Source organism: Solanum pennellii, chromosome 5 (assembly GCF_001406875.1).
Source record: "Solanum pennellii chromosome 5, SPENNV200".
NCBI lineage: Eukaryota > Viridiplantae > Streptophyta > Magnoliopsida > Solanales > Solanaceae > Solanum > Solanum pennellii.
Genome location: NC_028641.1, coordinates 32935901 through 32948474, shown reverse-complemented (window position 1 = coordinate 32948474; position 12574 = coordinate 32935901). Strand labels below are relative to the sequence as shown.

At 33.2% G+C, this 12574-nt stretch overlaps 1 protein-coding gene across 6 annotated transcripts; it reads left to right on the top strand.

Moving 5' to 3' along the window:
• The first annotated feature begins 6322 nt into the window (after positions 1-6322).
• Positions 6323-12442, top strand: LOC107020550 (zinc finger protein CONSTANS-LIKE 10-like). 6 transcript variants are annotated; one of them, XM_015220963.2, is made up of 6 exons: positions 6323-6561; positions 7458-7502; positions 7603-8204; positions 8684-8911; positions 11226-11524; positions 11702-12439. In XM_015220963.2, the coding sequence occupies exons 3-6, from the start codon at positions 7620-7622 to the stop codon at positions 11829-11831; spliced, it is 1242 nt and encodes a 413-aa protein (XP_015076449.1). In that variant the 5' UTR covers positions 6323-6561; positions 7458-7502; positions 7603-7619; the 3' UTR covers positions 11832-12439. The 6 variants fall into 6 exon arrangements, with proteins under 6 accessions (XP_015076449.1, XP_015076447.1, XP_015076448.1 ...); XM_015220961.2 differs by having other exon boundaries at positions 7458-7506; XM_015220965.2 differs by having other exon boundaries at positions 6333-6440.
• Positions 12443-12574: the final 132 nt, after the last annotated feature.

Sequence of the window (12574 nt, the reverse complement as noted above, 5' to 3'; positions counted from 1 at the left end):
TCCAGGTGGACTGTGACGGCCCGTCACACCTGTGACGGTCCGTCCTGCACCTCCGTCCTGACGGTCAGAGACTCGTTTCCCGTACCAATTTCTCAAGAGTTGAAGTGTTTTGCAACGGGAGCTTACGACGGCTCGTCGTGGATGTGACGGCACGTCCTGCAGGTCCGTCACAGATTACAGAGAGTCGATTTTCAGTACCCAATTTCAGAATTTCTAAGTATGCTGAAACGAGACCCTGCGACGGTCCGTCGTGCCTGTGACGTTCCGTCGTGGGGTCCGTTTCCTCAGCCAATTTTCCAGAAATAAAATCTGCTGCTCAAAACGACTAAACAGGTCGTTACACCCCCCACGTATAGTAAAGAAAAAGATCGTAGAGAATTAGCTAAAATGGTTGTTGTTTGTAGTTTGCCTTTTTCATTCCCTTGATATCTTGGTTTTGTTCATTTTATTTAGGAATTATATAACCCAGATTATGAAGGTATTCCAAGAAGTATAATTAAAAGTGAACTTTTTAAATATGAAAAAGAATATTGTCATTTTTTCGTTGTTTATTTGCTTATTATGATGGTAGATTATCTATTACTTTTGATATGGGACGTAATCCTAATGGTAATGATTATTTTATACTTATTGTCCATTGGAATGACCATGAATGGAACATGCAAAAACGAATATTAGCTTATAAATATGTTGAAGAAACTAAATTCGATTCTCATATAGCAATAAAAGTAAGCTCTATTTTACAATTTTATGGAATATTTGATAAAATAATAAGTATCACTTTAGATAATGCTTCTAATAATTTAAAAGCAGTTGATTATCTAAAATGTAGACTTTGTCCAATTGATAATGATTCTTTTCATATTAAGTGTGCTGCACATGTGTGTAATTTAATAGTAAAAGATAGTATTTCTTAATTTGGAGTTTCTTGTGAAAAAATTAGGCTTGCTTGTAATTGGGTTTGTAAAGCTAAAGTAAAAGCTAGAATTACAGAATGTAAAAATCGTTGTGAAGAATGTGGACTTGCATATAGAAAAGTTCCAGAAGAGATGCACTTGCTTATATTTATCAAGAGCCGGTACAATTAGTTTTTAATAATACGAACCCGAATTTAAGAATTGACTTTGAAGATTAGGAAAATACAAAAGAACTTATTGAACTTTTAAGTATTTTTTACAAAGCAACAAATGCATGCTCTGGTCAATATTATCCTACTATTTCTTCTGTTTTAGTAAATGTTTGTGCTATTTCATCTGCATTTGCAAAATATAAAGAAAAAGATCAATTTAAAGATTCACTTTCTTTTATGATTGAAAAATTCAAAAAATATTTTTTTCCTTATTCCTCAAATCTATTTGACTGCTACTACTTTCAACTTAAATTATAAATTAAGAGGTGTTGAAAGAATGGTTGAAAATATTTATGCAAATTTAGAAATTAAAGATGATGAAACTCCCAGTGTTGAAGAATGTAAAAGTAACATTGATACAAAAGATAGAGATTAATATAATACATATAAAGTTATGGAAAAAAAATATTCCAATAGATGAACCTCCATCTTGTAAGCCTAAAAGTGATGATACAGATGATTGGATGAATGATTATTTTGATCTCGAATCCTCTACTAATAATGATTTTGATTTATATTTCAATAAGGCATGGGAAAATATTAGGCATGAAGAAGGACAACTTCAAGCTCCAATCTTTAGTATGGTGGAAGAATCGTGAAAATCAATTTCCGACCCTTGCTAGAATTGTTCGTTATTTGCTAGCGATTCAAGCATCATCGGTCGCTTTGGAGCAAGCCTTTAGTGCGACGAGATTTACGATTGGAGATCATCGATATTCATTAGCAAAGTATAGTTTTAAAATATCGGTATTGTATCGAGATTGGTCAATGCCGAAAGAAAAAATATCGGACTACCACTATTAAGTAGCCAAATAGAAGACCAAATAGATGAAATATTTGGTGATAATAGTGATGATGACATGGAAGCAATGGAAGAAGAACGGCAAATACAACTTCCAAAAAATCTTTCTTTTGAAATGATACAAAACTTACGAAAAGAATTTAAAAAAAGATGCAATTGTTAGTACAATAATTAATATTGAATACCTAGATTACGTACTCTTTATCTCTTTCTAATGTTTGTATTGTACAATTTATTTATTTGAATAAATATACGGTTATTCGCCTTGATTTTCATCTAAAATAGTCTCTTTTATTTAATTCAAGCCATTTTACAAATTTAATTGTCAATTATTTTAATATTAGTTTAAAGTTTAAACATTAATATAAAATTTAATTTTAAGTTTTAGACTTTAAATTCAATATAAATTTTAAAGTTTAAACGATAAAGTCAATTTTAAACTTTAAATTCAATATAAACTTTAAAATGTACTTTAAAGTTTTAAATTGAAGTTTTAATGATATAATACTATTAATTAATGATATTATATTATATAATAATTAAATTTTAAATAAATTATCGATACAAAGGATCCGGTAAGAATCGGTTCCGCTTCGGTCCAACCCAGTTCCTATTCGATTACTAACGGACCGGGCGAAACCTTTGGGATTTTACGGTAAACCCCATTTCGGTAAGGAAATCCAGTAACGAGGACTGATTTTGATAAAACCGGTCTTGTTGATCCGGTCCTGCCCAATTGTCAGCCTTAGTTCTGACTTGCAGAAATCTTTGAGGCGTATTGAGTTATCGTGAAGATGTGTATTCCTAAAAATAAAAAAGAATGTTTTGGAAAAGGTGAAATGGGTTGCTCTTCCTGCTACGATGAAACAGTCTACCACTCATCTACAAAGGCTTCAATATACCCTTGTTGAGAAAACACCAGAAAAATATACCTAAACATAAACTTTGTTAATAAAAAGATCAAATTAATTTGTTGAAACGCAATGTAACACTCATGTTATTTTTGATAGATAAACGTTTCTACTACATATAACTTTTATAATGAGGGATATATCAATTTTAAGTCGTAAAAATGATGAATATATTAGATTTTTTTTCTTTTGTATATAATAAAACACTATTCAATGTTATGTTAAGAAATAGAGAGATAACAAATGGAGAAGGAGGATCATGGTTCAAATATATATAAAAAGGGGACATGTTCAGAGTTCTGTTGTGGTTTTAAACTTACCTATCATACGACAAGATTAGATATACACAAGATAAGTGAAGCAAACGTAAGAATGTTAAAGATAACTATGTGATCATATAAGATTAAAAGTGATTAGATCCCAACGAACATATCAGTAGTACATGAGTATAAGAAGAGAGAATGTTAGCTGAGATAATATAGTGAAATTTAAACGAATAAAAGTAAATGAATGAATTATAATTCATCAATTTTACGGGATATCAAGGTGACACCCCACTTTTGCTCTTTTTTTTTGTTTTATCTTTCCCTCATCCTGCTTAATAATATATTAATGTAGATCGTTAAAATAAACTTGTTAATTATATTAATTATATAGGGTAATTTATTTTGAGTTTTTATGGAGTCCACTATTATTTCTCTCAAGTTTGTTAGGTTGGGATTACAGGTTAGGATAGATATTTGGAGGACACTCTGGCCAAGAAAAGGGCAGAACATGCTCATACTATTCGCTGTTTGACACAACTGTTACCACATGCTCAACCCTCCACCTAAGCCTTGGACCCTCCTGCCTATAGTTTATATGACATTCTTAACTTCCTTATTGTTGTTTAGCTGATCATCTTGTCTGCCTGATTAGAGTGTATCTTAATGTTGTATGGACGATTATCTGTCTGTTAAATAGAATTGATCACCTTTTGCTTGTTTTGATTTTAATATTGACTCTCTTTAATTCATTTTATGTTATACTTTAGTCTTGTTTTGTTTGTTTTGATGATTTTCCTAATGGTCATGACTTGTTAGACACTATCCTTATCTTGAGTGTCTAATGAAGAGAACAACTTTTGGATGATGCCAAAAAAGGGAAGCTAAGAGGTATGCAATATTTATAACTCATTGACTTATTTATTTAAACTTAAGCGATTGTCTACATAGTACCTACATCTAAAAATTGAGTCATTATTGTCATTATCAAAAAGGGAGAATTTGTTAGGATTATGAAACTTTTGCGGAGTGACAAAGATTGATGAAACGATCAATATGGTTCAAAAGAGTACTAACATGAACAAGTGGTATCAGAGCCAGGGTCGTGAATTCGATTCCCAAGAACAACATTCTACATGAAGCAGGTGTTGAGAGGGAGATTATTGGGTAATGCCAACATCTCACCTATGGAATGACCCAAGAAGGGCTGGCTGGCCGGATCGAAGTCATGATCGAACATGTCGCTTGCTTGGTGGACTTACTTAAGAAATAAAGTTGTGTCTTTGCTATAAGTTATAACTTTTGACATGATGAAAAACGACTAATCCTAACACAATAATACCTTAAGAACATGACTATAATGATACCACTAACTTGAATGTTAAATTACTATAATAATACCGGTAACTTGAATGCTAAACTACTATAAGCACTCAAATTTAGTATATTTCTTATATTTTATATTTATATTATTTTACAACCAGCCATCTTTTTTCATTGTAAGATTATAACTTTTCAGAAGAGTTGTGACTTTTTCAAAGGATTATTGCTTTTTCAATGAAGTTGTGATATTTTAATGAATTGTAACTTTTTTAAAAAGGCACAATAAGGACATATTTATACCACCCTTGTTGTCTATAAATAAAGAGATTTCCTCTCATTTTTAAATGTATTACCTAAAAAATATGAACTCCCTAACCTGGATATTATATTACTATAATACCCCAAATTTAAAAAAGTTATCTTATAAAATAGTTGTGACTTTTTCAGAAGAGTTATGAATTTTTCAAAGGATTGCGACTTTTTTGATGAGTTTCAATTTTTCTAAAGGGTTCTGACTTTTCTGAAGGATTGCAACTTTTTTTATAAGACACAATAAAGACTTGTTCATACAATCATTTGTTCACTATATGATTTTAAACATATATTTTTTTTAAACATATAAAACATACTCCATAACTTGAATATTAAATTACTATAATACCTCCAATAAAAAACACCTCTAACTTTAATTTTAAATTACTATGATTAAACATATAAAACATACGCCCTAACTTGAATATTAAATTACTATAATACCTCCAATAAAAAACACCTCTAACTTTAATTTTAAATTACTAAAATACCCTTGAACCGAAACACTCAATTTATTATATTTTCTATATATTATATTATACTGTATTTGATTATATTTATTATACTAAAAGTAGGAACATTTTCTGTAAGAAGGGTTGTGACTTTTTCAAAGGGTTGCAACTTTTTCTATGAGTTATGACTTTTTTGAGGGGTTGAGTTTTTTTTTTTGATAAGAACATAAGCACTTGTTCACATTATCCTTCTTTGACTATAAATAGCGGAGTTTAGTAGGGTCAATTGCTAATTTTTTTTATTTTGGTTATTTATTTATTTATTCTTATTATTTTCGTATTTTTTTTCTCTATCTTTTTTTGTTTTTTCTTATCTTTATAAAATATTTTACATTAATTTTTTTAATATAAATGTATATTTTTATATGGGCTAAAAGAATTGATTTAAATCATCGAGCTTTTAAAGTATTTATACTATATTTAACATGAGATGAACGTATTCAAAACTAAATTAAGAATATAATTACCCTTAAGAGTGTAGAAAACTAAAATATATATAAATTATATTTTTGTAAATATATAAATAAATAAATTTTATTTAAATACACCAAACTAAATAGTTAATAAAAATAATTCCTACATTATTAATTTAACATCATTAATACATTTTACTTTATTCAGTTCTATTCTTATGCAATTAAAATGTAAATATAGTGATGACTAGCGTTGTTGATAGTTATGATTAAAAAATCAAATAGAATAAATCAAATCAATTAAATTTTCTTAAATATTTGGTTTAATTTTAAATTTGAAAAACTGATATTATTTAATATGATTTTGATTTTACTAAAAAAAGATGACTTATATTTTTTTGTTTAATTTGATTTAATTGTAAAAATTTAAAAATAAATAAAATTAATTTAATTTTAATTTTAATCAGTAATCAATTTAAACCAAACTATCAACACGGCTAGTCCATGATAAATTCACACTAGTATAAAGAAAAAAAAAGCAGAAGAAAAAGCAACATATAGTATATTTCCATTTCAAGTGGGGACAAGAAGAAAGGTCCCACCTATTACACTTCTTCCCCTGTCTATTTCCCTTTTTTTATCTCTCTCCTGCACTTTTTTTATCAGATTATATTTTTATTGTTATCAGAAACTCAACTATTCAACAGCATACAATCCTAAAAGAACCAATCCCCTTACCCCTCACACACACAGTAGACACAGATTCTGAAAAAAGGTCCATCTTTTCTTGTTCAGTTTTTTTTGTTGTATTGTCTAAAAGCTGCTTGCTAAATAAATTAAAGGGGTTTATCTAGAACTTGCTAATCTTTGTTTGGTTAGCTTCAAGTTTTTATCAGGTAAAAATGGTTGCTTTCTTGAAAATTCTTTTTTTTTCATTCAAATGGGGTTGCTTCTTCTTCCTATGGTGTTCTGTTGTTTGATCTGTTTGTGGGTTGCTGAAATTTTCGGATTTTATGGCTCATTTTGGGAGTTTTGCTGTTTATGTGTGCTTTTTCACATTTTCTTGGAGTTGTTTTCTTTGCTCTTGTGTGAAAGTCTGTTAAGTCTGCAGCTTGGGCTATATTGGACTTCTTCTCTTTCTTGGTTTAATTTCCCATCCACCCACCATATGTTTTGCTGCTGATTTTTTGTTTTGAACGGATTTGTGGTTGGTTTAGTTGATTGAACTTTTGCCCAGCACACATAATATTATCGAGTCCGGATATAGGAGGAGGGTTGTGGTAAGATACTTTTAGATACTCAACTAAAATAGAGAATTAGGAAAAAGATCCCGAGTAATTGGAATTTAGAGATTGATAGATTTGTGATTGCCTGACAGAAAAAGATGTTGCTTCTTGCTTTAGCTAGTGATGCTTAGAAATATCTCGCCAAAGTTCTCCACCTTTTGTTTGGATTCTCTGTTGTAACTTGTTTGTGGCAGCTTTCCCCTTTTCTGAGTGAAGTGGCATACTTAATTATTAACATTTTCTGTTTTCTGTAATAGTTAGTGTTCCATTTGAAGTGGAATTTTGATTTAGTACTCTCTCGTTTTGCCTCTCTACCTCCCAAAGTAGGGGTAAGACTTCACTTGTGGGATTAAACTATATATATGTTGTTGTTGTTGTTGCTATATTGGTTTGAATTCTTGAATTTTCGTTAGAAGGGTGAATTTTCATTTTGGATAAGATGTGAAAGATATGGTTGGATTCTATCTTAAAACTTCTCTATTTTTATTTGGATTTTAATTATGCAGATTCTATTCTCTGGTACAGCATAGCACAAATTGTTTGAGCAATCTGTATGTACGTGCTCAACTAGGAAGCAACTTCTATTGCTTAAATTCTAAACTTTCCTGCTAAAGATGATTTACAGAGGTTATTTTTTTTTTTAAATCTTAGATTACTGAGGAGAAGTGATGGGGCATATGTGTGAATTCTGTGGGGAGCAGCGGTCAATTGTATATTGCCGGTCTGATGCAGCTTGCTTATGTCTGTCGTGTGATCGCAATGTGCATTCGGCCAATGCACTTTCACAGCGCCATTCCAGGACACTTTTGTGCGAAAGATGTAATTCACAACCAGCTATTGTTAGACGTGTTGAGGAGAAGGTTTCTCTTTGCAAGAACTGTGACTCGATTGGTCATGCTGGTTCTGGTACAGGTTCAATGCATAATAGACAAGCACTTAGTTCTTATACTGGATGCCCTTCTGCTGCAGAACTCTCTACTATCTGGTCGTTTCTCTTAGATAATTCTTTAGGTGGTGATTCAACTTGTGAGAAGGGAATGGGTTCAATGAGCATCACCGATAACCGTCTTACGGATAGCCGAGCTCCTCAAGGAAAGTTCAACTCTCAAGATGCATCTGCTACAGTTGAAGTGAGTGAAATACATACCCCAGGCAAATCAAGCATATTGGTGGGATCCTCTATGCCTAATCTTGGCAACAAGCTAAACAAGGTGGAGCATATTGCTGGATCTGTGAATATCTCTTCATCAAAGGTAATCTAGGTTATAAAAGATATCTTATAATGAGTAGCTAATAATTCTTGCTGATATGTTGCGGAACTGATAGTTCTGTTTCCCTGGACTTCAATTTGATACCGATGACGAACAATAAGTTAGTAGATCACTCGTGGGCTCATGAAGCTGAGGTTATCTTGAACCTTGTTGTTCCCCTGGAATCTTTCAACAAACTTCAGCTTTGATTTCCAGTGACCAGCTCCTTTTTTAATGCTACTAAGAATGAAGCAGTAACAGGTCTAAAAATGTAGCGGAAGATGCACTGTAATTTATGATTCTTTTTTCTGCCTTAGGGGAGAAATTTATATTCTTTGTCGAGCATTTGATTTCACTGCATCATTTTATTATGTTATGCTTGAAAATGGTTATCCACAACGTGTGTTACCTTATAGCTTCCAAATGATTCGACACAAGATTTCTTGGAAGTTGCTTATGTTGTTGTTATTGTTCTTGCACAGGACTGTTATTCTGGAGTAAAAGCCTCAACTATATATGAGGATGATCCTTTCTCTCAAGATTTCAATATGGATGAAGTGGACTTGAGTTTTGAAAATTATGAAGAGCTATTTAGTGGTTCTCTCGATAATCCAAATCAGCTATTCGAAAATGATGACATTGATGGATTATTTGGGACGAAAGATATGTCAGTTTCTGATTCCAGCTGCCAGGATGCCAATGCTGTCGAGGTCACTCTTACTATTAACATTATTAGTTCTGCATCTGTTGAAATTCATGCAAACTTAGTGAATGATGAGTCATAATGGGAACAGATTTTCTAAGGGTATTCCAATTAATATGGAATGAGCTTTATTCATATTATTACATTTACTTTTGGTCCTATGATTTCTAGGAGTCTTTTAGTCCTACGGGCGATTTTCATGCAGGAAGAAAATATAGAGTACTTTTAGTAATTTTTATCTTTACTATAATTTTGTATAATGTTGCGTGAGATGAATTTAAATGGAGAACCATGGCCAATGAGGGTACATACGGCTGACACAACTTGCTTGGGACTAAGACATAGTAGTTGTTTTCGAGAACTGCCACACAGCTAAAGAGCATAATTCTTACCATCAGGAAGTTTTATGCTGTCATCTAAAAATATGTGGTTTGTGACTGACCCAATAATATAACATACATCTACTTTAAGATTGTAGAGACTAGATTATTTTGGATTATGAAGTATGTTCTCCTCCTAAAGGACTTTCTGACATTGATGATCCAGTTGATTATATCAGGCATTTCATGTTATATTATGAGCGGGATTCCGAAAGTACTATTTTCTCATACCTTTTGATTCTCATAAATTTCTTAGTCTTGTGCTGTTTGTTCTTTTAGGTTTTGGTTTATGTCTCTGTTTCTGTTGCTAGAACTTTGACCAAAATGCCAAATATTGTGTGTTTGGATGCATTTTATGAATTTATAATGTATGGTAGGTTTATGTTTTCTCTATGAGCAAAGGAAATAGATGTGTTTAACTGTTAAAGCAGGTAGACCTCTGGTTCCCCTTTTCTAGTAAAAAATTATCTTGGACAAGAGTTGATAGGACATTCATTTGTATAGTTGATTATTAAGAGTGTTATACAGCTTCTAGTGAAAATGCTTCTCCATAATGTTAACTGGATACATAATCTCTTAGCTTCTTTTTCTTTTGTATTCTTGTTTGTACATGAAGGCCCTTTTTTCTCTTATTAAAGGATAGGGATAGGGCTTGGCAGCAAACTAGTCAAGAAGCAGCCGATACATTACTTCCTAAGTATTTATTCAAGTATCCATGATGCATAGATCTTTTTGCTCACTCCCTCCGATCCATCCCAATTTATGCGTTCGTAATAATTTAAACTATAAACTTCTCATTTTAACCTTATTGAGATGATTTACAGCCACACAACTTCTGACTTATTTTAGACCTTAAGTTTCAAAAAGTGTTTGTTTCACTCTTAAACTCCATGCCCAGTCAAACGCCTTCACATAAATTGAGACGGATGCAGTATTTTTTATAAGGTATTGATAATGCATATATGTGGGAACTGTATTTATTGATAGCAGTTGAATCAATAACATGATATCTATTGTTTAGAATCTGCTGGCAAGTGATTATAGACATTCTAAATCCATGATCGGATCTGGTAAAGATAGTATTATTCTCCACATGCAAATCCATTTTTTCTCGGGGATGAAACTGATCTGTTAAGAGATTTCCATGAAATTCTTTTTCTTTTCTATGTTCCCAAGTATCAGGAGCTGATACTGATGAGAACTTTGGCTCGAGGCAAAATTGATTTGGTTTCTGCCCATGTTTTGATTTTACTGCATGGATATGAAATAGATCTCCCAGCATCTGTGTTTATATTGAATGATACATCAGGAACCTAAACTGATTGTTATATGATTCGTTAAGACCACTGAACAAGATTTTCCGATTGTGGGTCTTCTACTACACAAAAACATTAAACATTCATCTCTTCCTGTTTTGCTGGAAGTCTTACCTCCTCATTTTTTCCTTTGAATGATCTGTGAGTGATTAATGATGTTACTGTGACAACCCCCTCGGGATCCACATATTCAAGTATTGTCTCTGACATGGGCGGCCATTCGCTCTTTTAATCCCCTCTTATTGGCATGCAGCCTCAAGGGAGAATCGAACCCGTGACCTATGGCTCCTTTACATCCCTCCCAAGGAGATCGCCTCTTACCAATTGAGCTGCAGATCAATTGGTAAGAGGCGATCTCCTTGGGAGGGATGTAAAGGAGCCATAGGTCACGGGTTCGATTCTCCCTTGAGGCTGCATGCCAATAAGAGGGGATTAAAAGAGCGAATGGCCGCCCATGGCAGAGACAATACCTGAATATGTGGATCCCGAGGGGGTTGTCACAGTAACATTCCATTCAAGTGTTCTGATTCAGCGTTCATCTTTTCATCTGATTATTTTTGATATGATGAAAGTCTCTTTGATCATACCTAAACATATTCACTTGAATGAATGAAAAATGTACCAGGGTTCATCAATTCGAAGGGTAATGTCAATCCTTCCAGCATGTAGCAAAGCAGAGTCTGCAGACTCTCTGATGAGCTGCAAAACGGAACCTACTGTTTGCTTTGCGAGGCAAGCATCCATCCTCTCATTTTCTAACCTTGGAGGAGAGAGCAATGACGGGGATTACCAAGAATGTGGAGCCTCCACAATGCTACTTATGGGAGAACCACCTTGGTGCCATCCATGTCCTGAAAGTTCATTGGCATCAAGTAGCAGAAGCGATGCTGTATTGCGCTACAAGGAAAAGAAGAAGACCCGCAAGTAAGTTCTCTTGTAATAACCAGTGGAGTTTCACCTGCGAGTAGTTCCCTTAATTCCATGCAGAAGAAATAGTGCTGTTCTAAAATAAAGTGTCTGGGTTGTGCAATCTCTAGTTTCCTCTAACTTTTGGCTTATTCTCTTTGTTCACATCTCCTAATTGTCCGATCTCATGTATAGATTCGATAAGCATGTGAGATACGCTTCTCGCAAAGCAAGGGCTGATGTGAGAAGGCGTGTGAAGGGACGTTTTGTCAAGGCTGGTGATGCTTACGATTATGATCCACTGAACGAGACCAGAAGCTTTTGATTCCAAAACTTATCACCATATATATTAGGAAACAAAGGACCAATGTTAAATTGGGCAAAGCTGATTGAGGTATCGTGCCAAGGGTTGAAAGGAAACTTATTTCCTGTGTTGCTACGGCATTGGATTGGAATGACCTATCAAGGAAAGCTAGATGAGGAAAGCAGAATCCTTGCTGCTTCACCAAAATCCAATTTATCAGCCAGAGAAAAGGAAAGATAAAACATGCAAACCTTTTGTTAACAAGTGTGCTGCAGAGAATGGGACTTGGCCATTTCTAGAGGTACATGATCAGCTTCATTCCAGAAAGGGTTCAGACTTCCCATCTAGGCTGTAATTATTTTGTTCATCGACTGCACCATGTTTACTTATATTGTTACCCCTCCAACTAGGTGGACGCGTTTACACATTTTGAGTCCCAAAATAGTTTAACCGTACGTCCTTTCTGGTCTGAAGGACTGAGATTACCTTTGCTATTATGTTATGCTGTCCTGTATATTATGTGTAGAAGGGATAGAATGAATTGCGAAACGACAGATGAAACTTGCCTTTGTTAACATTTTTCCTAATTTGTTGTAAGATAAAATGTATAGCAGAGACAGTTGGAGCTTTGAGAGAACAACCATCACACTGCTATAATCTCCTCATATGTTAGTAACTATAATTGCTGGTAGTATCTGAGATTAATTTGAGCAATAATGATCAAATTTAGGTAGAGATTCATATTTTCTGTTCTTAGCAACAGG